This window comes from Cystoisospora suis, assembly GCF_002600585.1.
Source record: "Cystoisospora suis strain Wien I chromosome Unknown contig_815, whole genome shotgun sequence".
Lineage (NCBI taxonomy): Eukaryota > Apicomplexa > Conoidasida > Eucoccidiorida > Sarcocystidae > Cystoisospora > Cystoisospora suis.
This window is the reverse complement of record NW_027153616.1, coordinates 1-18,245: the sequence shown is the minus strand read 5'-3', so window position 1 is coordinate 18,245 and position 18,245 is coordinate 1. Positions and strand designations below refer to the sequence as shown.

Sequence of the window (18,245 nt, the reverse complement as noted above, 5' to 3'; positions counted from 1 at the left end):
CGGAACTTCTAGAAAGCGTCCACTGACGTGCGACCGTGGCACTACCACAGCTATCAGCGCCACGCACAGAAATAGCTTCATTTTGTCTTCCCGTGAAATGTGTGGTCACCGCCTGCTTTCGCACACTCAGTTTGCTTCTTCAAGTCTCCCGCACGGTCCATACCCAGAAGCACACTTGGTCTCAGTGCGCTGTACGTACAACCATGCACGCCTGCAACTCCGAGAGTGCCTTAATGACGGGAACCGCCATACTTTTCCCCGTGAAGGTATCTCGTCGTTTGAGGCAGTCTGCCTTCTTCCGCGTGAAAAGGGCAGATGCCAAGGGAAGCAGATAGCCGGCGACGCCATGTCGCCTCCATGAAATCTGTTCATGGAAAGTGGCTGGTAGCGCTGGACGGTATACCAGTGCGTTCGGCTCGAGTCAACGTCAAACTGGAGGAGTGATTCTTGATGGGGCAAAGGTGCATCAACAGCGGCGTATATACGCTGTAGAGGCGAAGACCGGGCCACGGTGGCAGGGGCATCAGCGCCATTGGTACTGGAAGCCTCACTGCAGTACCTGACAAAGGACTCGCTAAGTCGCGCCACGCTGTAGAGAACATCTGCAGCTGCGAACTTGCAACTCCCAGCTTTGTTTGGCTTCAGAACACTTTTCCAGGGTTCCCAGCTGAGATTTTTCTTCTTATGCTTCTCAGTGGTTAGTCATGTTCAGAAAGATGTCTCTAGCTTGCTTGTTTCACGGCCGGGAGTCGATGTTTCCAGCGCGACGAACGCGCCGTTGTCGGGCACGAAGGATCCCCCTGCGCTGTCTCGAGTCATGCACGCGCCCGCTGACCCACCGCGTGGGAGTGCCCATGGGAGATGGGTCACCAAGCGCACGCGGTAGAAGCGAGTCGCGTTTTCGGCGTGTCTCGTCAGCGGAGGCAACCTGCCGCGGGAGCTGGGCCGACGTTGCCGTCCCTTCGGCAGCGCACATCGGAGCTCGCCGAAGAGAATGCGAACCTTTTGCTCCTAACTCGCTTTGGGTACGGCGTTGTCTTTTGAGTAGCTTCTGTCTCCTGTACAGTCACAGCGCCCTTCGGTGCGCCCCGCATGTGAAAGATTTCTTCAGTGTGAGGGCCGGTGGCTGCGCACCTCGAAGCTACGGATCCTTACAAACCATCAGCACGTCTCGGGGATAGTGCCCGCTCAAGGCACCGCAGCGGCGGGGTGGTGAGACCGCAGAATGGATCAGGATGTGATTACGGGGTCATGCGCTGTTTGTTGTTCGGTGTTACAGAAGCGGAAAAGAAAAATCGGCTTCTAATGCATGCGGCATGCATACAGGGGGCATTATGCTGCTGGGGGCTTGGTGAGGTGCTTCTCTCCAGAAGCTGAGGTCACTACGCACATCGCAGCGGATTCTTGCAGGACTGGGACACGGTGTTACTTTCTGCAGGCGGTCTCAGTTCTGCAATGAAGCGTGTCAGTCCCACTTTGTGAGCGTCTTGTCGTCTCAAGGAGAAATGCTATGTGTCTCAAGAGGAAAACGCAGGACGACAGACAGCGTTCTTTTTCATAGCTGCCAGGCAAGCGGGGAAGTGTACACACATTGCTCCCCGAAAAGCATGAGAACGTGGATGACTGGAAGTGAAGATCGCCCGTGTCCGAGTGGCTCTTCTCTACCCCCTCTGATGACTCCACATTTACCGATCCAGATGAATAGTTTTTCAAGTGACGAACACTCAATACTTCCTTCCTTCCGGAAGTGTGCTCTACGCCGCTGCTTCGTGCTTACGGCTGCAGATGGAGAACGTTGCGAACGCTTCAGCGCCCGCCTGCCGGGATGGTGCTGCCGTCCTGCAACCCTCTCTCTCTGCGGCGCCCTGCCTTGTAGCCTTAATTATCTCTAATTTTTTACCTCTGCTTCTCTTGCCATGCCCTCTTGTGCGCCCTGTGTCTTGCGTCGTCTTCCTGTCGGGACTATCTTTTGCTTTCGTCCGGCGTTTTATTCCATATTGGGACGACAAGATGAAAAAGAAGGGTAAGCCCCGCGCCGAGAAGCTCACCCGAAACTCACACGGCACGTCGGGCATCAGTACGAGTGACACACCTTAGTTGGCGGCAAGCCATAATTGATATCTAAGCATGGATTCCCGTGCACCATAAAGTGCAGCGGACTTCGGAGGTGCTTGGCAGCACGCGTCGTGACTCTGTATGGTCAACGAATCCCGGACGGTGTGAAGCCGTAAAGCAGAGGGTACTTGCTGTCCCGCTTTACTGCCATCAATTTCCCGACTAGTCGCGGGTGTGTAATAGTATTCATGACCCTGTTTTGAAGGCAACGCCTCGTCGTCATGCCTTACTAGTAGGACTGCCCTCAGTAAAGACAAGGCACACCCTCGGGGCTGGAGGCGGGGGGGTGAGACCTGCTTTCGTATGTGTGTAGTCTCCAGAAAAAACAACACTCGTGGTGCTTCGGTCCGATGCTCAACAGGCGTGACGGGCAGGGACCTTCATAAGCTGCAGCCGGGGCTTCTTTCGGAGGGCATGGGCCTCGTCTCGGCGTTCGTTTTTGTGCTGGCTGCGGTCGCATCGCAGCTTCTTCTACTAAACGATGATAAGAAGGTAGGCGCCTGGTTCGTGTCCCTCTCTGGATACTGATACACAGTGTTGGCTTGCCTCTCGCATCACCCTTTACAGAGAGGACGGCTAGCTCAGGACAGCCCTCTCTCCGTTTTCTAAGCCAGCCCTTTTGTTTCAACGCAGAAGCAGCTGTAACATTTAAAGACGTTTTGCCTCTATGCAGGAGGGAACAGAACGGGACCAGCTCCCTTAGAAAACAGAGTCCACGTGCCTTCTTTTCTCGTGTTGGAGAGCACAGTATTTGGAGAAGGTGGAGAAAGTTGGGACACATTGTGGACACGGCGACAGAGATACATGGATGACGTGGTGATCGAAGAAGGCGTCAGCGTTTGTCAAGCCACGCCGCCGGTTTCGCTAAGGGTTACTCCCGCCGTCCTCCTTCATGCCCCTTGCACTCTCCTGAGTGAAAGGGAGCCTCTTTCTGAACAGCGAGATGGTGACACGGTGCCTTAGCCTTTTTCCCTATAGACATTGCAAATTCACGTAAGTACATCGGAGTCCCATCGGCCTATTCTGTAAAACGCTTTAGTTCGAGCGGAAAAAGATTTCTTCCCGCGTCCTTCTCTCGTTTGCAGCTAGTGGAATACAATGCCGGCCTTCTCTCCATCACGCTCATGACATTTCTCGGCTTCGCAGATGACCTGCTGGATGTTCCCTGGCGCGCCAAAATGTTTACCCCGCTCGTGGCTGCAGTTCCTCTTCTAGTCGCATACACGGGACGCACCACCATACTGCTTCCCGACTGGCTGGTCCCAATCAGCCAGTGTGTGGGCTCTCACCTCTCTTCGTCTCTGAAGCCGCTGGTCTCCTTCTTAGCGTCTTTGAAGTTTGTGTTTCTTTCGTTGACACGGCATTTGTCTTCGGGATCACATCTGTTCAGCTCCCTCTACTCCAGCTCCCTCTTCTCGGCTTTGTTCTCCTTTTCTCCATCAACAGAATACCGTGAGGCAAAAATGCATAGTGATAATGCACACGCGTCAGGTATCAGTTGGCTGGTCAGCTCCGACGCCTGGGTTTATGGGCCGTGGAGAGACCTCACCCCGGCCACTGCAGATCCGGGCCTTTCAGGGGGCGAGGGACTCCTTCCTTCGGGCTTGTGGGTCTGGGGAGATACCGTTATGATTGATCTTGGCGCGCTTTACTACGTCTACATGGCCTTGGTCACGGTCTTCTGCACCAATGCAATTAACATATATGCAGGTCAGTCCTTCTGTAACTCATCCTGTGGCAACTTGTATGAATGTGTCAACCGGCATTATGCCACATCCAGCACGTGCAATCTCATTTGGATGCCGTCTCTGCGTCGGCTGCTATTTGTGATATTGCCTGGTGTTGCACTACGCCGTTCCATCCAGATGCGTGAGGCCACTACTAAGTTCACTCCGGTACCGCAAGGTGAGTGACAGTTTGTTCTGCTGTTCTGTGTTTTCGCGCAAGGCTAGCGATAAGCACTGACGCCCGTAGAGCACAACTGGGCTCTGGGGCATGCATATCTATCTATCTATATGTGTATATGTACAAACATACATGCCACCGAATCAACTGCAGCTTCAAAAGATGGCTGAAATTTTTTCGTTCTTTCTGCCGTGTGAGCTATGATGGCGATGTAGTCGAAAGAATACCAGGCGCTTCCGTGTCTGTCTTTTCAGGGATTAATGGACTAGAAGTCGGCCAGTCACTCGTAATGAGCTTCTTTGTCATCATTCACAATGTCCTGGTACGTGCTCTTCTTTGCTCTACACCGCAGTTAGAGGAAACAGAGGAACAAGTAGAATCTTCTCTCCAGTTCTGGTTCCATTTTATTCCCGAGCACGCATTCCCCTCTATCTCGTGGACGTTTCACGGGGCGTCGGCCAAAGCGTTAACGGGGGAAAGTGAATGTTCCCGCGTTCGTCATGGCTCGCTTTGTTGCCGTAGTTGAATCTTCGACCTCGCACTTTGCACCGCTGTCGGCTTTTCCGCGTGAATTCTTCTAACGCCGGTTTCTGCGCACCACATTGCCAGAGTGCAGACGGCGTCTGCAGCCTGTGTACAGAACATATGCGGGTGGCCAGCCTGCAACAGGGGAGTCTTCGTGTAGCGATCGGTGCTGCGGGACGTGTTGGGCACCGTGATTCCTGTGTTCTGAAACTGCGGAGAGGCGGGCTGAATTCAATTTAGAAAGCTCCATATATGGGTATTCTCGTACCTCTCCGCCAGCTCTCACTCACTAAACGAAGGCAGTTGGGAGTGGGCTGTCCTGGGGTTCTACATACACGAGGATGTGGCTGTGGGTTCTCAGGAAATCAGGACACACTGGGTTGCAGGAGATATGCCTGCCGAAGCTGCATTGATCTGGAAGCAAGTGAGTCGCCGAGAGGATGGGGCTTTTGGTTTACTTCGCTCTACTGGCACCTTTGATGGAAGCTTCCTCCGAGATAGTCTTTTCTCGTAAGGAAGGCCGGGGAAGCTGCTGTGCTTCTAGTGTTCTCGTTTATTTTTCTCCAACATTTTCTTTCGACTGTGCTGTAGTGTCACGAAGCCAAGGCGTCTCTTGTGATACAGTTGCTCATTCGCTAGCGTAACCTATCACTCTCATGCTATCCACGTCTTTCATAGGCAGCGTACCTTGAATCTGACTTGGCGTTTCTTTTGATGCAGACGCACGGCGTGTACATGAGTCGATCCAGGTCCCGTAGAACGGGGAATCTTGTACACTTAAGGGAAAGTTTTTTTTCTTTTTCCCGAATACAAAGCCTATCAGGGCTGCCCCTTGATCCTGACTAGAGAGGAGTGCGAATACGGGCGGCGTCGTTTATGGAGATAAGCTGGGTCGATGCGTTGCCTTGATTGGCTATTTGTTGGATGTGTGCAGCATTACTTCTCCCTGATTCTGTCTCTCCTGTTTTTCGCGTCTTCTTTGGGGCTCTTGTCCTTCAACTGGTATGTTACAGATGTAGGGCTAAACATACCTGTGTTTCAAGAGAAAGGGCAGAGCCGCACAACAATCACACGACTAGTCATCAAGACCCTTCGAACAACTGGAAGGACCTCACTGGTATAGCAACCTTCGGACCGGCTCCTATTTTTGCGATCGCTATAAGCTAAGAAGCTTTCGGTGACCGGTGTGTTTCGGCGTCACGTTAATTCTCTTCACTAGTAAAGTCCTTTTCATGCTTTTTTCCCTGTTCAGGGTGTAGCCCCGATCCTCTCTGGCCGTACACTTTCATGGCACGACAAACGAAAGTTAGTGGGAGTCAACGTGTATACACAGTGCCACTAGGTCGCTTTGAAAACTCCTCTCGCGGAGTGTCCATCTCACCTTCTGTTGTGGTTAGCTTGCACCACAGGGGCCTGCTACTGCCACCGCACTCGGAGTGAGGCTGTGTTGTACCCGTACGGATAGGCTGAAGGGAGAAGCTGTGATCGAAGGTGGGAAATTGGGTCCCCTTATGCGCTGCAGCCATCGGTGCCTGACGTAATCAGTGTACTATCTCAGTACGTCTATGGTTCTGCTAGCACATATTACCAGAAGAGGGGATAACGCCTCCATAACACAACGCTTTTTTTTGGGAAGCTACCAAGAGGAGGCCGGTAGTTTTCAGTTATGTTTCCTTCTTTCTGAAACCGGGGTGGCAGTTTCTCTGTTGGATCGCCAAGTACCGACGCTCTGAGCCGCTTGCCACGGGAGAAGTCCCGGAACTGGGTTACGCCGGGGGGGCGCCACAGTACGGCTAGACAGGCCGAAGGACTGATATGCTTATCTGTTCGGCGCAACGCTGGCGCTGTTTTGCATGCTATGATACAGAGTCAGTTTCCCAGTGGCTTTCGCCATCTGGGTCCTACCGTAGGTACCCTGATTCTAGAGCATGCACGTTTGATTTACCACACCATTTAGAACACCGCTGGCTCACGGTGCGTTGTGCACCGTAGTGAGACATTTGATCAGAGGAGTAATCTGGAGCCCTGTGAGTTCTTGCTCGCTGAAGACGGCAGAGAGGGGACTGGCCCTCTCAACTGAAAGCGCAGTTTGTGTATTCGAAACAGAGGTCCTGTCCGGGAGGCGTCAACGGCGACCTTTCAGGGGGTTGGGCTGAAACGCGTGGAACGCTGGGCTCGGTGACCGCCTTCCTCAGCCAGCCGGAAGTGACTCTCTGAAAAAGCAGTGACCACTTTTCTGCCCCATGCGTTCAGGTACCCCTCTAAGGTTTTCGTCGGTGACACTTATACCTGTTTTGCGGTACGTCCTCATGCAGGCTTCCCGGGACCTGTCGAGGCTGCTTCCTGCGACCGTTGTCCCACTCTCTTTCTTACGCACCCGGGACGATAACTCAGCGCGAGCGCATAGCGTAGTGCGCTGTCGAGGGGCGTCAACCCCACGTGTATTTGGGGCTGAGAGCTCCGCTTTCGCTCACACAGTCTCACATGAAAGAGCCTTTTGCCGTGTGGAGTTTGTCTGGTGTTCAAAGCTTGTGCTCACCGACACAGTCATGCAGGGCTTGTGGAGGACTCGCATGTACTCGCAGTCCAAGTGACAGGAGATCTGGAATTGCCGGCGCGCCCCAGCAGGGTACTGAACTTCCGGGCATCGAACCGAGCTGAGTTCGTTTTCCTGGTGTTCAGGCCGGTCTCTGGGTCCCTGTTCCCGCTTTAGAAGTACCCTGGTTTCTGTTACGCTCACTGGAATTTTTCCTAAAGCCTGTACCTGCGTGGTCTTGCTCCCCGAGCCCAAGCAAGCTCGGGTTTGCAGTAGCGTGTGCGAGCAGATTTTGTGGTAGTCGAAACCGGTTTGGGTTTTTGCATTGTGGTGGGCCTTTCTCCTGGAAAGTCTTTCTGCAACAGTGACCGGCAAGTCCGGAGGAATCAGCCTTCATTGCGAAAAAAACTGGCGTATTAGGAGCCTTGGAGATACCCCGTTTATCAGATTGGATCTGCACTGCCCGCATGGATTGTTCTTGTATGCGCCGCAGGGAATTTATTTCGCCGTAGTGGGCATTCTTGGTCACTTCTCGAAGACACTTCTGCTCCTCTTCTTGCCTCAGTTACTCAATTTCATTATGTCTCTTCCTCAGGTGTGCGCAAATTCAACGCGCACCCCACGGTAACTCCGAACCGTCGTGCGAGAGTCTCGATGACATGACGAGATATGCGTACTTCAGCAGCGAAACTGTCTGTGTTGGCGTAGGTCCGGTGCAGAAGTTGGAACCGTGTTTCCGAGTTCGTGTGTAAAACACTACGCTGAGGAGCCACTGACAGTTACCCTGTTTACGGTACTCAGGGAAGGCGCTGTAGTGACCTTTTTCTGACCTCTTCAGTTCAGCTACCCGCAAGAGTTGGGTGCTTCGCCGACACCGCGCGTGCAGTGCTCCCTGGATGCTGTATACCGGTAGCTGTATAAATGGTTCAAGTTACAGACGCGGAGTACGTGTTTTCCCTTGTGAGGCGACCAGGTCTTCCGTGTCGGTATGGAGACCGCAGTGGCAGGTGCTTTGAGTTGTTGTGGATACTGCACATCGCTTCTTCGCGGAATGTTGATCGATCCCGCTAAGAGTAGTGACTCACATGGCCAGCTTTTCGTTGACAGAAACAGATTTGCGGATCGAAGAGGCTCGAATCAGGGTACGAGATCGGACTGAGTGTGCGCGCAGCTCTTCGGGTTCATCACATGCCCGCGGCATCGCACGCCCAGGTAAGTTACGCACACACCGTACCGTTCCGTTAGCTTCCTTTTCTTCGCGGGTTCAGGCGATTGGCAAACTGGGGTCCGCTCACCGTCGCAAACCTTTTGATCTCGATTGAGGTCCGAAGTTCCAATGAGTGAAGGGTGGCAGGTTTCATGGTCTGCATCTCTGTGTGTCTCTTTGCGTCCAAGGTATAACCCTGTTACAAGGAAGCTAGAGAGCTCGGGAAACTTCACTCTTATCAACTTTTTTCTCCAGGTAAGAGAGCCGAGCCGTTCTGCTACTGTCCGTATGGCGTCAGTAGAAGGTTATTGTGAACTCAGCTTGGCAGAAGAAACGTCGGCCCGACCGTTTCTGCTTCACTGGGGCTCCGCCGGTATCAGTGTCTATGCTTTGTGTGTTCTTTCCATTCAGGTTGCAGGGCCTATGACAGAAAAGCGACTTCTATTTGCTCTGTTGGCTTTCCAGTGCCTTTCATGTAGCCTTGGACTCCTGATACGATACTCCTCAGCAGTCCACATGTTATTCATTTAGAGACTGGCCAGCAACATAGCTGTCAGGCACAGTCTGTCCGGCTGCAGAACCGCACTGTCAAGCCCCGCCCCTGTGTGTAGTCACATCACCCCGTGCTGTTGTTACATCTCGGACGCGAGCGTACTTTGTACTCCTTGCTCAACCCAAAAACGACTTGAACGACGGGTTCGGGTGTCCCGCATCCCCGAGTGGCTCACTCGGGGGAGGACGCGAGGCAGCCCTTCTGACAAGCCCCGTGCAGCCCCGGACTGCGAACTAGCAGAAGTGGCAGACAAGTACAGGACCGAAGAGGTTTGGCGAGGGCAGTAGGAGAGCAGTTTCTTGCCCAAGATAAGAAACCTCAAGCAGAGAAGTGGTACGCTTCTTTTGAACACAACCGTAGTTGTGGGTGGCTACGCCTCTTGCGGGGTGAAACGCGCAGAAGCCTCGTAGGAATGCAAACTCCCTCGGAACCGCAGAGTAACTGAACCTAGCGAGTTGCGATCGAGTGGCAAGCCTTCCCCGAGCAGTCAGATATTATATATGTGGCGCAGCAAACAAACACGAACCAGCTTGTCAGGCTCCCACCAGAGAGGAGCCACCGAGCAATAGGTGCAAACGAATAATCGGCGCCATGACCTCCAGTGGTACTGGCGCACCCACTGGCGGGCAACCCACCTTGTAGCAGGAAAGGTTCTGATACGTTAGGGTTCAAAATCAAAGACAGCTTTCAACCAGAAATTCTCTCACCGTCATTGAGGAAGGGGTCAGAGGCGCCTTCCGAGGAGACGTGCAACAATCAATAGAAACACACATCGTTTTAACAAGATTGCTAGCCGCTTCTTGTCGACCAGTGCTACTTGCTAACACGTCTCTCTACTGTTCGTCTGCCTTTCTGGAACCCTTGGAGTAATAGTAAGCACCGCCAGCAGAAAGCGCCAGTACTGCGAGAGCGGTCAGCAGCCGCCAAAGCTTCTTGTGCTGCTTCGGGGCTTTCACGGGCGCACTCCTGCGGCCCTTTAGATGATCCCGTGATGGAACTGGGCGCAATGAACTGGGTGACCGCTGCTTTGACCTCAGCGAAGGGGTTTCGGAAAGACCCCCCTCCTTCGCTGGACCAGTTATCTCATCGTCAAGCGCCCTGGCAGGTTCCAGGTCTTGCGCCCCGGAATGCTCGAAAAGAGTGCCTTGAACTGCGCTACCGGCGTTTTCTCGAACGACAGTGCTCTGAGATTCGGTGGAGGGCGTGGACTGAGCCTGTCTCGCAGCCTGAGCATCTGTTTGCAAGACCGCCTCCTCCGACACCTCAACAGCACCAGCTGTCGGCGCCACACCTGTATGCTGTTGGAAGGGGGACTGGCTTCCGCTCCTACGAACGGCACGTAAGAGGTGAGGAAAGGTTAGCAGCTCCCCTTCGACGAATCTGGACTTTGAGAGAGATTCTTGTTCGCGGACGCCACCTTGGTGTGGCGACGTTGGGGCGGTGACCCTCCAGCTGTCTGAGAAAGCTGAAGGCACGTCTTCGCTGTGACTCGGAGTCCTCTGAGATTCAGTGGGTGCTACGAACTGAGCTTGCCTCGCAGCTTGAGCAGGTGTTTGCAGGACAGGCCCCTCCTCAGTGGCACCCGCTGCCGCGTCCACGCCTGAAGGAGCTGTGTAGGATTGACTTTCGCTCCTGGTAACAGCAGGTAAGAGGTGAGGATCGGTTAACAGCTCCCCCTCGGCGGATGTAGACTTGGAGGGAGATTCTTGTCCCGGGACGGCACTGTGGTGTGGCAGCGTTGGGGCAGGAAGCCTCCAGCCGTCCGAAAAAGCTGAACTCACATCTTCACTGTGGCTCGGCGTCACCTCCCCGTTGTCTTGGGATGCCCCTGCCGGCGAGTCGGCAAAGCCTTGGGCGTCAGAGTAAGGAGACTCGTCCCCATCATCGCTGCGTCCGGGCAGCATTGTGCGGTTCAGTGTGGCGGCCCCATTGCTGTAGCTGTGAATGTTTTCCTCTTCCGGTTTGTTCCTCCCAAATTCTGAAGAAAAGAGTTCGTCTAGCGACGGCGCCGTGTTGGTCGTCGTGAACAGGTCTGTCGACCGCGCAGTCGTCAAGAAATCTAGCGATGCGGGCTCTTCTCCTAGAGGAAGCTCGGCCCTGGCTTCTCCTGGCTCTGCTGGAGCAGCTACGTACAGTGTCTCACTGACACTCTCTGCGTCTTGAACGGGTCCACGAGCCTCAAGAATACTCTCCGACTCCGGGGCACTACGCGCTGCAGCCGACTGTGCGTATCCCGAATTCAGCGGCGGCAGCGCTTTGGGCAAGCTATCGAATCCACCAGCCTCCGCTAGGATAAAGAACGAAAGCAGAACAAAGAAGAACCTGTAGTTGGCTGGGGCCGAGGATAGTTGACGTCCGAACAAATTGCCGGGCGACTTCCGCGGTGCCACCGTGAACAGGCTGTCGTGAGACACAGGTCGCAGCATTTTGTTGGAAGCAAAAGTAACGGTGGCAAACGCGATGCAAAGCTATTGCAAAATGCTGGTCCTCCACATATTAAACCGGGAGGCAAAAAGACCAGGAAAGGGGAGAGGGACGCACGGAGTACCACCACGCCAAGGCTGTGGGCACAAGGGGGGGCGCACGGCCGACCGAGCACCGGGCTGCTCGCTCGGCATCGCTTCTATTCCTTTGCTGAAGGGCCCGAGTCTGCATGTAATTTGGCACCACCCGGCGAACAACTAAGTCTCTTCAGCTGGCGAGCTCCAATTCCTGCGGGAGGTCTACCCTTTTTGCGGCGGGCGGGACTGCTTGTACTCGACAACGCGGCAGAAAAACGCTCGTTCGAGAGCTGCAGGCTGAGAAGAGCGCCGCCAGCAGTGCTCGGGCGTTTGTGATCGTTCCGGGGCACGCGATCCGGTTGACACCAGAAACAACCGGAGGGACTCTTCAAGTCCAGCCGCGGTGCAGTATCCTTCAGTCACCGCTGCTTCAGATGCGACCGGCAATGCCGTATAATGGTGGTTCCGAGCTTCGTAGTGACACTCCGCGAACAGTTCGCGCTTGTGAGGGTTGAGAGGGTGGTCCCAAACTCATTTTCTTCAAGAAGGGTGCTGGGGTGTGATTGATGAGACTATGCAAACGCACCCAGGAACGGGGACGGCCGTCTCAATTTGTGCATCTCAAGGGCGAACACACGTTCGAGGCCAGACTGCTAACCGAACACGAAGCGCCCGGGACACCAAGGCGTAGAATCGACGTCACATAAGGACGAGTGCCAAACCACTCCGCAGGTGCTGGCTAGTTCTCGGGGTGCTACAGCAGCAACTTTCTCGCGGACGTTGCGGGAGCACGGCCGGGCTGATCCAGAATAAAAGCACGGACTTCTGCATCCTGCTTAGTCAGACGATTGACCAGCTCCGTGACCTGGACTTTTCGGTCTTGTGTGGGATATTTCCTCGATTACAACGTGTTAGGCCGTTGCAGCGCTGCGTGATCTGTTCGCGTGTGCCTGTACGCGGGATGCAACCCGAGCCCTGCAGCTGGCTCCCATGAAAACTCAGAGGCCACAATGGTGGCGGCCTTGTTACTGCAGCTAGCACGAGGCGTGGACGGCTCCACGGCTGTCCAGGCCCGTGGAGAGAAGCTCAGTGGTCCGGCGGCACTTTCGCTCCAGTATACTTTTGTCTCTGAACGCAGTGACAAAGGAGCCCGGTGGCGCTAAGTGACTCGGTTGTTCCCGATGCTGCTCCTTCCAGGCCTCGTGCGATGGAGGATAGTGAGCCTGCGGAACGGGATACCGAGAACCGTCTCATCCCACGGGGCTGCCTGCTGTGCGGCTTCCTCACTGGAGCGTTCTCGTCTGCCATTTTTACTCCCTTCGACAAAGGTACGACTGAATGATTTTTGATGGTGACTCACGCCTTCTGTCCGAGTGTCACGGTAGCCTACACCGCTGACGAGCCCGGTGTCGTACTTGTTTTGTTCTCTTTGGTGATCAGGTGAGGCCCTGTTCTGCGGTGTACAAGCGGAGCTTGGGGCCGGGTTCCTTCATCGTTTGTCCGTGGCAGTGCGGTCTGCTTCTATTTTCAGCGCTATACCTGTCTGTAACATGCAGGACGTCCCTGTTCGACCCGAGAAACTGGGCGAAGCCCTGCCGCGGACTCCTGAACACCTTCGTTGCCCGCGCAATGAGCACCGGGCTCTATTATCCTCTCGGTAGGCTGCCAACTTCGGCCCCGGTTACTGTCTCATGGCTCCCCTGCCACGCCGGCGTTGGACCCCAGGTGGTGACCAGTGAATAACGCACGATGATACCTGCTTTCGGGGGAAAGTGAAGAGGAAGCGGGCTGCCGCATGCTTCCCATGTGTTCTATTGCCGCAGAAGGGATTTTCACGGACATCGTTCACTCGCTTCATGACCTCTGTCAGCTACACTACACGGCCGTACGCCCGACGGTAGGGCCAAGGCGCATGGAGAGCCAGAATTTCTGCGGACAGGCCAGCGCTGAAGGAGAGGAGAGGCCACGTCCTCGGTGGCTTTTTTTATTGGCGGGTCAGCTTGTGGGAGTGACCAGTGCAATCATCTGCCATCCAATGACAATGGTCAAATATTCAAGCTGGAGCACCCGCGCTGACTGTTTTGCCATCTTCTGCCGCACTCTACGCCAAGGAGGTGAGGACAGCGCGAACGAGCAACCGAAAATACTCACCGGTGGGTTCTTTGCGTGGCAGGCAGTATGTTTAAAACTTCGGTTCTCCGCAGATCCTCCTATAACAGCAGGAAGTGGGGACTGGGGTGGAGAGGGAAGCGCCGCACGGGGAACGGTGCAGGCTTTTGTATCGGGTGTAAGTGCGGAAGTGCCCGCCAAGCAGCGAATCGGGGAATTCTGTGACACGCCTTGCTACCGCGAAGACAATCGAATCTTGGTCGGCGTCAGAAGCCGATAGAAACCTTAGACTGGAAGTTGTCAACGCGATCCCGTGGGACCACCGTGCTGGCTTGATACAGTGACACGCACGCCATCTCGACACTGCACGGGCTTTTGCTGTGGTGTAGGCGTACACACGCTGTACCGAGGCCTGGGTTCGACAATCTGTAGAGAAGCCACGTTCGGCGCGATCTTCACTTTCTTACGCCACTTCGTCATCTCGAGTGACGTGACAAGTGCAGCCGGCCCGTCTGCAGCTTCAACGGGAAAGACTGCCGCTGCGCATTCGTCATCCACATCCTCGTCCACGTCGCCTGGACTCAACCAGTCTAACCCGTTTGTTCAGAACTTCCTCGCAGCATCCTTTGCGGTGATCCTTTCGTCGCCCTTCAATTATATTCGGAACATGCAATTAGCAGCACCCCTGGATAAGCCGACACCATCAAGCTCAGCCATCCTGAAATCTCTCTGGCGTGAGGCTTTCGGGTCCGCCAAAAGTACCCAGTGCCGTGCTCCAAACGGCAGTGCATTTCAACGTGCTTACACTTATCGCCCATTATACAGGTTTCCGCCGGACGGCGAAAGAGGGCACTCGAAGACGCTGCCACCATCGGCGTCGCACACAGCAAAAATAAAGATATCCCAGCTTTTATCCCGTCATCCTCGAGTTCATGGTGGCTTCGTAGTGGCTGACCGCTTGCGGATTGGCTGGGGCACACTGCGGGCATCTTTCGGCATGAGTGTCGGCGCCCTCCTATATGAAGGTTGCATGGCCCGTAGCAGATGACGTGACAAATTACGAAACTTAGGAAGCAGTTTTCCAGGTAAATTGTGCTTCTTCGGAATGTTGAACGAGAACTGTGGGTGCAGGCGCTATCTCTCGATCCATGGGAGGACCAACATCTTCTCCTTAGACACCGAGCTTCGTGTACCTCAAGTTGTAAACAACTCGCTGCTTTGGTTGCTCACATGAGCACCTCTTTGCCGCCTATACAACGACAGTATCCTTTGGAATCTCCCCCGCCTGCCTCAGAAGTACTCACGCAGAGACCTTGTTCGAAGCTTCTAGTGTGGCTCACCAGCACGGGGGGGGCAGGGTAGGGAGGCATGCTGAAAAGTTTCTTGAGAATTTCTGCGGCTATACCGCACTCCACGACCCGATCATTGAAGACTTTCTGTTGAACTAGTGTTATTAGATTCCTGATCGTCTGAGGCACTACGGGAACATGCCTAGACAGAGAAGTAAAGAAGAACGGCTATCAGTAACAGCGCAAAATCTGCCGAGACGTTTTTCCCCCTCCGGCCCTTCCCCGGCTGCGCAAGCAGTCCTTGAACCCCGTGCTCGGGAAATCCGCTCCAAATGGTTTTTAGCGCTCCGGGCGCGCTTGACGGATCGCCGCTTTCGGCTGATTTCGTTTGTTCCCGCCAATTTTCTACGTCCGCGTTAAGTCTGCTAGTCCCCGGCAGGCCGCCTCAGGACAGAAGAGCCTCCTATTCGATTGAGTGCCGGTCACGGCGCCCTGGCACTTCCCACTGTCACGGCGACTCGCGGCCCCACAGTACACTACGTGCCGCGAAAGCAGAGCAGAACGTCTCCGCGATAGCGAGTGCTTACAATAGGCTGCCTCACTCTGCCGGATGTGCGTCACGCTCTTTCACGGGTGCTCAACACACTGAAGCGCGAACCCTCGCTTACGGCTTGACCCGACGTTAAACAGACCTTGCGGTCTCTCGGTTTCAGCAAGCCCCGGAATCTCCAGAAAGCCACTCGGCAGAGCTGACCTGCGTGTTTCCGAGGTCAGATGAGGAGGATATCCCAACTGGAGGTTGACGCCTTCACAGCCTTCGAGGCAACCGTCAAACAGTTGGCGCCGCCTTGCTGCGTGCTCCAATTTGTCGTGCCGTGAACTCCCCGTAGGCAGATCCGCAGCACGGGCATTCGAATACAACTCCACAGAACCTTTCCCAAAAGCTATGCACGTGTACCTATGCGAATCGACGCGCCCCCTCCGACGTTAGCGGAAGAGCAGCTGGGGCTTTGACGCGAACTGAGGGACAATGTACCAAAGGAGCACAGCAAACAAAACTCCCAGAGAGGCCCAAAGCAAAATCGGTGAGTAGCCCCTTCTTCTCCTCGTGGGCCCTCGGCGTCCGCTCGTGTTCTTCATTTGCAGGGTCCTTGTTAGTCCGTCCCAAAAATTTCTTTCCCGAAGAGTGCTTCTTCCTCTCATCGTCGTATCCTGCGTGTCCCTCTTGGATGACAACACACTTCTTTGCAGAACTTGAGGAGAATAACTGTCTTCCAATTCTCCCTCCCGCCGAGGATCCGAAATTCCCAGAAGAAAATCAAGCGTCTCCCGGGCTGACATCACAACATCATCTTTTCTAACGTATTTACTTTTGCTGGCTCCCCCTTCACTCTGCATGATGTAAGACAACGGCACCGTTTGCACGGTGGTACGGGGATATAGCTTTTCTCCCGGGCGTTTCCTTTCTTGAGCAGCGCAGCCTTCCTCACTGGCACCAAAGCTCCACAAGAAGCACCTCGAAGGGAGGAAACGGACGGCACTGTTCTTTGGCACATCTTTAGGTGGTTTCTCAGGACCCTCCTCCGCCCAGGGGCCATCGAGAATTATTTGCACGAGACGCCCCGCGAGAGAGGTAGCAGCGTCTACAGAGAGAAAGCGGGTCACGGAACTCAGAGGGGTCGAGTACGGAGCTACGGCGGCGCTAACGAAGTTGTCACGGAGTGACAGCGATGCTGTGGGAGCCGGGTGACAAAAAGACGGGAGATCAGTGAAGGAAGCTGTGAAGGAAAGACGCTCACACCCGCACGTAGACAGCAAGAAGTGTAAAGGGGTGACACGAGAGAGCAGCGGCTGCAGGTAAACGAGGGGGGCCGAGGGAAGACACGTAGACAGCGGGGACGAAGGGTTAGAAAGAAGAATGGGCTCGTTGGCGCCTGCAGCCTCCACACTCCATACAGGACCAGAGAAGATGTCTTCAAAGGCACGACAGAGCTCAGCGGCTAATAAATTAGTAAGGACATCGGGACATACTGAAGCTTCGGCTAGCAGGTTGGATGGAGAAAAAGAGATGTCGATCTGGAGCGGAAGGAGACAGGCGCAGCTGCAAAAAGGGGACGACGGCGGGCGCAACAACTCCGACCCTACGAGAGAGGGGGGTGCCGATGTGCGAAAACGAAGAAGGACGAAGGTTCCCGAGGGAGAAATACTCCCGGTCACGTCATCGCAAGGGAATACCACCACAGAGAGGGGAAATGGACGATCCGCAGACGCAGCTGAGTCTAGAGAAGAAAGCAACGGATTAAAAGCAGAGACGAGAGACGACACAGGTATGTTGTCCTCAAACCTTTCTACAAACTCATCCACCAGGCGCTCGGACACTCGGAACCATGGGCCTGTGATCACGCAACCGCCGGGCAAATGGTCTTTAGCCAGCTGTGCCTGCCGAGACAGACGGCGACAAAGCACATCAGAAAATGGCGCGGAAGACGAGAAGGACTTCGCGAATGAAAAGAAGTCTTTGGTAGATGGATTGTTATCACTAGCGAGTGAAGATGCAGGTGGGAGGAGTAGAACATGAATCGAAGAAGACCCGGACCAGGGTGTGCAACCCACTAGAAGGCCGAAGGGGTAAGAGGAGGGGGAAGGCAGCCGACACGGGGGAACTAAAAGGGGGCAGGAGTAGGAAGACGACTTCTTTGCCGAGGCGAACCGGCCCCTGAGCGCCATCCTGAACGGGCCGATGACTACAATGGCAGGCACGTTGCCTTGGCCCGTCGAGCTAAAAACACAAAGACACTGCCAGTGAGTCAACGCGAAACGTAGTGCTACCTTGTACGTCACTTGCCAAAGGGGCCGCGAACCAGGAAGCCGTAATTTCCTCCGCCGCAGGCCACCGTCAGAACATTTCCTCGTGCTGTGCTACCGATCTCGGTCTCGTCTGTAACGAGCGACGCTACTCGAAGCAGAATACCGTAAGCCCATTCTGACGCAGTCCAGCCACGGTGACATCGACGAAAAACACGTTCGGGGCGGACACTGATAGTGCCGGGAAACGCATGCTCCTTGGGCGTTGCGGACTGCAAGGGGTTTCGGCTCCTTGCAGGAAAACTGCACTCTGAGGAGGGCGCATGCGGTTCCCCCGCGTTTATAGCTGAGCTCGACGCACACTAAACACGTATGTTGATACTCAAACAGCCCCGAGGAAGAGGCTACGCAAAGACATGCCAGAGAACCGCCTCAGGCAGCAGCCGAAGGCGCGGTTCTTGGACGTGTTCTCTACGCTTTGACGCCGGAGCTAAAGGGTAGGCCTGGATCGCATGTTACCGCTATGCGAAGAGACAAGTTACGTCTAGCAAGAAGCACTCAGTCACGCTATCCGTTGCAGCCAGCTGGGGGCCTTGACTGTTCGGAGCGTTCAGCGGGGTGTTCTTTTCACCAGTCGCGACAGTGTACAGATGGCTGGATGTTATGTCCCAGGAACGGCCCCTGTAAAGGCTGCCGCAAG

General features: G+C 54.8%; 4 protein-coding genes across 4 annotated transcripts; 2 read left to right on the top strand and 2 right to left on the bottom strand.

Annotated features, from left to right (window-relative positions):
* The first annotated feature begins 615 nt into the window (after nucleotides 1–615).
* On the top strand, nucleotides 616–9,006 carry CSUI_001970 (glycosyl group 4 family protein). Its single transcript, XM_068062173.1, has 11 exons — nucleotides 616–2,023; nucleotides 2,477–2,607; nucleotides 3,201–3,825; nucleotides 4,275–4,342; nucleotides 4,907–4,969; nucleotides 5,480–5,547; nucleotides 6,799–6,844; nucleotides 7,575–7,676; nucleotides 8,253–8,293; nucleotides 8,477–8,543; nucleotides 8,700–9,006. Exons 1-11 carry the CDS (start codon nucleotides 1,786–1,788, stop codon nucleotides 8,817–8,819), a joined length of 1,569 nt encoding a protein of 522 aa, XP_067925848.1. The 5' UTR covers nucleotides 616–1,785; the 3' UTR covers nucleotides 8,820–9,006.
* A 537-nt stretch (nucleotides 9,007–9,543) lies between these two features.
* Nucleotides 9,544–11,732, bottom strand: CSUI_001969 (uncharacterized protein). Its single transcript, XM_068062172.1, has one exon. The coding sequence runs from the start codon at nucleotides 11,265–11,267 to the stop codon at nucleotides 9,675–9,677; it is 1,593 nt and encodes a 530-aa protein (XP_067925847.1). The 5' UTR covers nucleotides 11,268–11,732; the 3' UTR covers nucleotides 9,544–9,674.
* Nucleotides 11,733–13,137: 1,405 nt separating this feature from the next.
* Nucleotides 13,138–14,499, top strand: CSUI_001968 (mitochondrial carrier superfamily protein; the record flags this gene model as incomplete). Its single annotated transcript, XM_068062171.1, has 2 exons — nucleotides 13,138–13,495; nucleotides 13,841–14,499. The coding sequence occupies 2 exons, from the start codon at nucleotides 13,138–13,140 to the stop codon at nucleotides 14,497–14,499; spliced, it is 1,017 nt and encodes a 338-aa protein (XP_067925846.1).
* CSUI_001967 (uncharacterized protein) lies at nucleotides 13,212–17,834 on the bottom strand. Its single transcript, XM_068062170.1, has one exon. It carries the CDS (start codon nucleotides 17,465–17,467, stop codon nucleotides 15,728–15,730), a length of 1,740 nt encoding a protein of 579 aa, XP_067925845.1. The 5' UTR covers nucleotides 17,468–17,834; the 3' UTR covers nucleotides 13,212–15,727.
* Between the last annotated feature and the right edge of the window lie 411 nt (nucleotides 17,835–18,245).

Coding starts and splice junctions, on each gene's coding strand:
- CSUI_001970 (XM_068062173.1), top strand. CDS start 1,786: ATGGAGAACGTTGCGAACGCTTCAGCGCCCGCCTGCCGGGATGGTGCT. Junction 2,024..2,476: donor CGACAAGATGAAAAAGAAGG/GTAAGCCCCGCG, acceptor GATGCTCAACAG/GCGTGACGGGCAGGGACCTT. Junction 8,294..8,476: donor CCGCGGCATCGCACGCCCAG/GTAAGTTACGCA, acceptor TTTGCGTCCAAG/GTATAACCCTGTTACAAGGA.
- CSUI_001969 (XM_068062172.1), bottom strand. CDS start 11,267: ATGCTGCGACCTGTGTCTCACGACAGCCTGTTCACGGTGGCACCGCGG.
- CSUI_001967 (XM_068062170.1), bottom strand. CDS start 17,467: ATGGCGCTCAGGGGCCGGTTCGCCTCGGCAAAGAAGTCGTCTTCCTAC.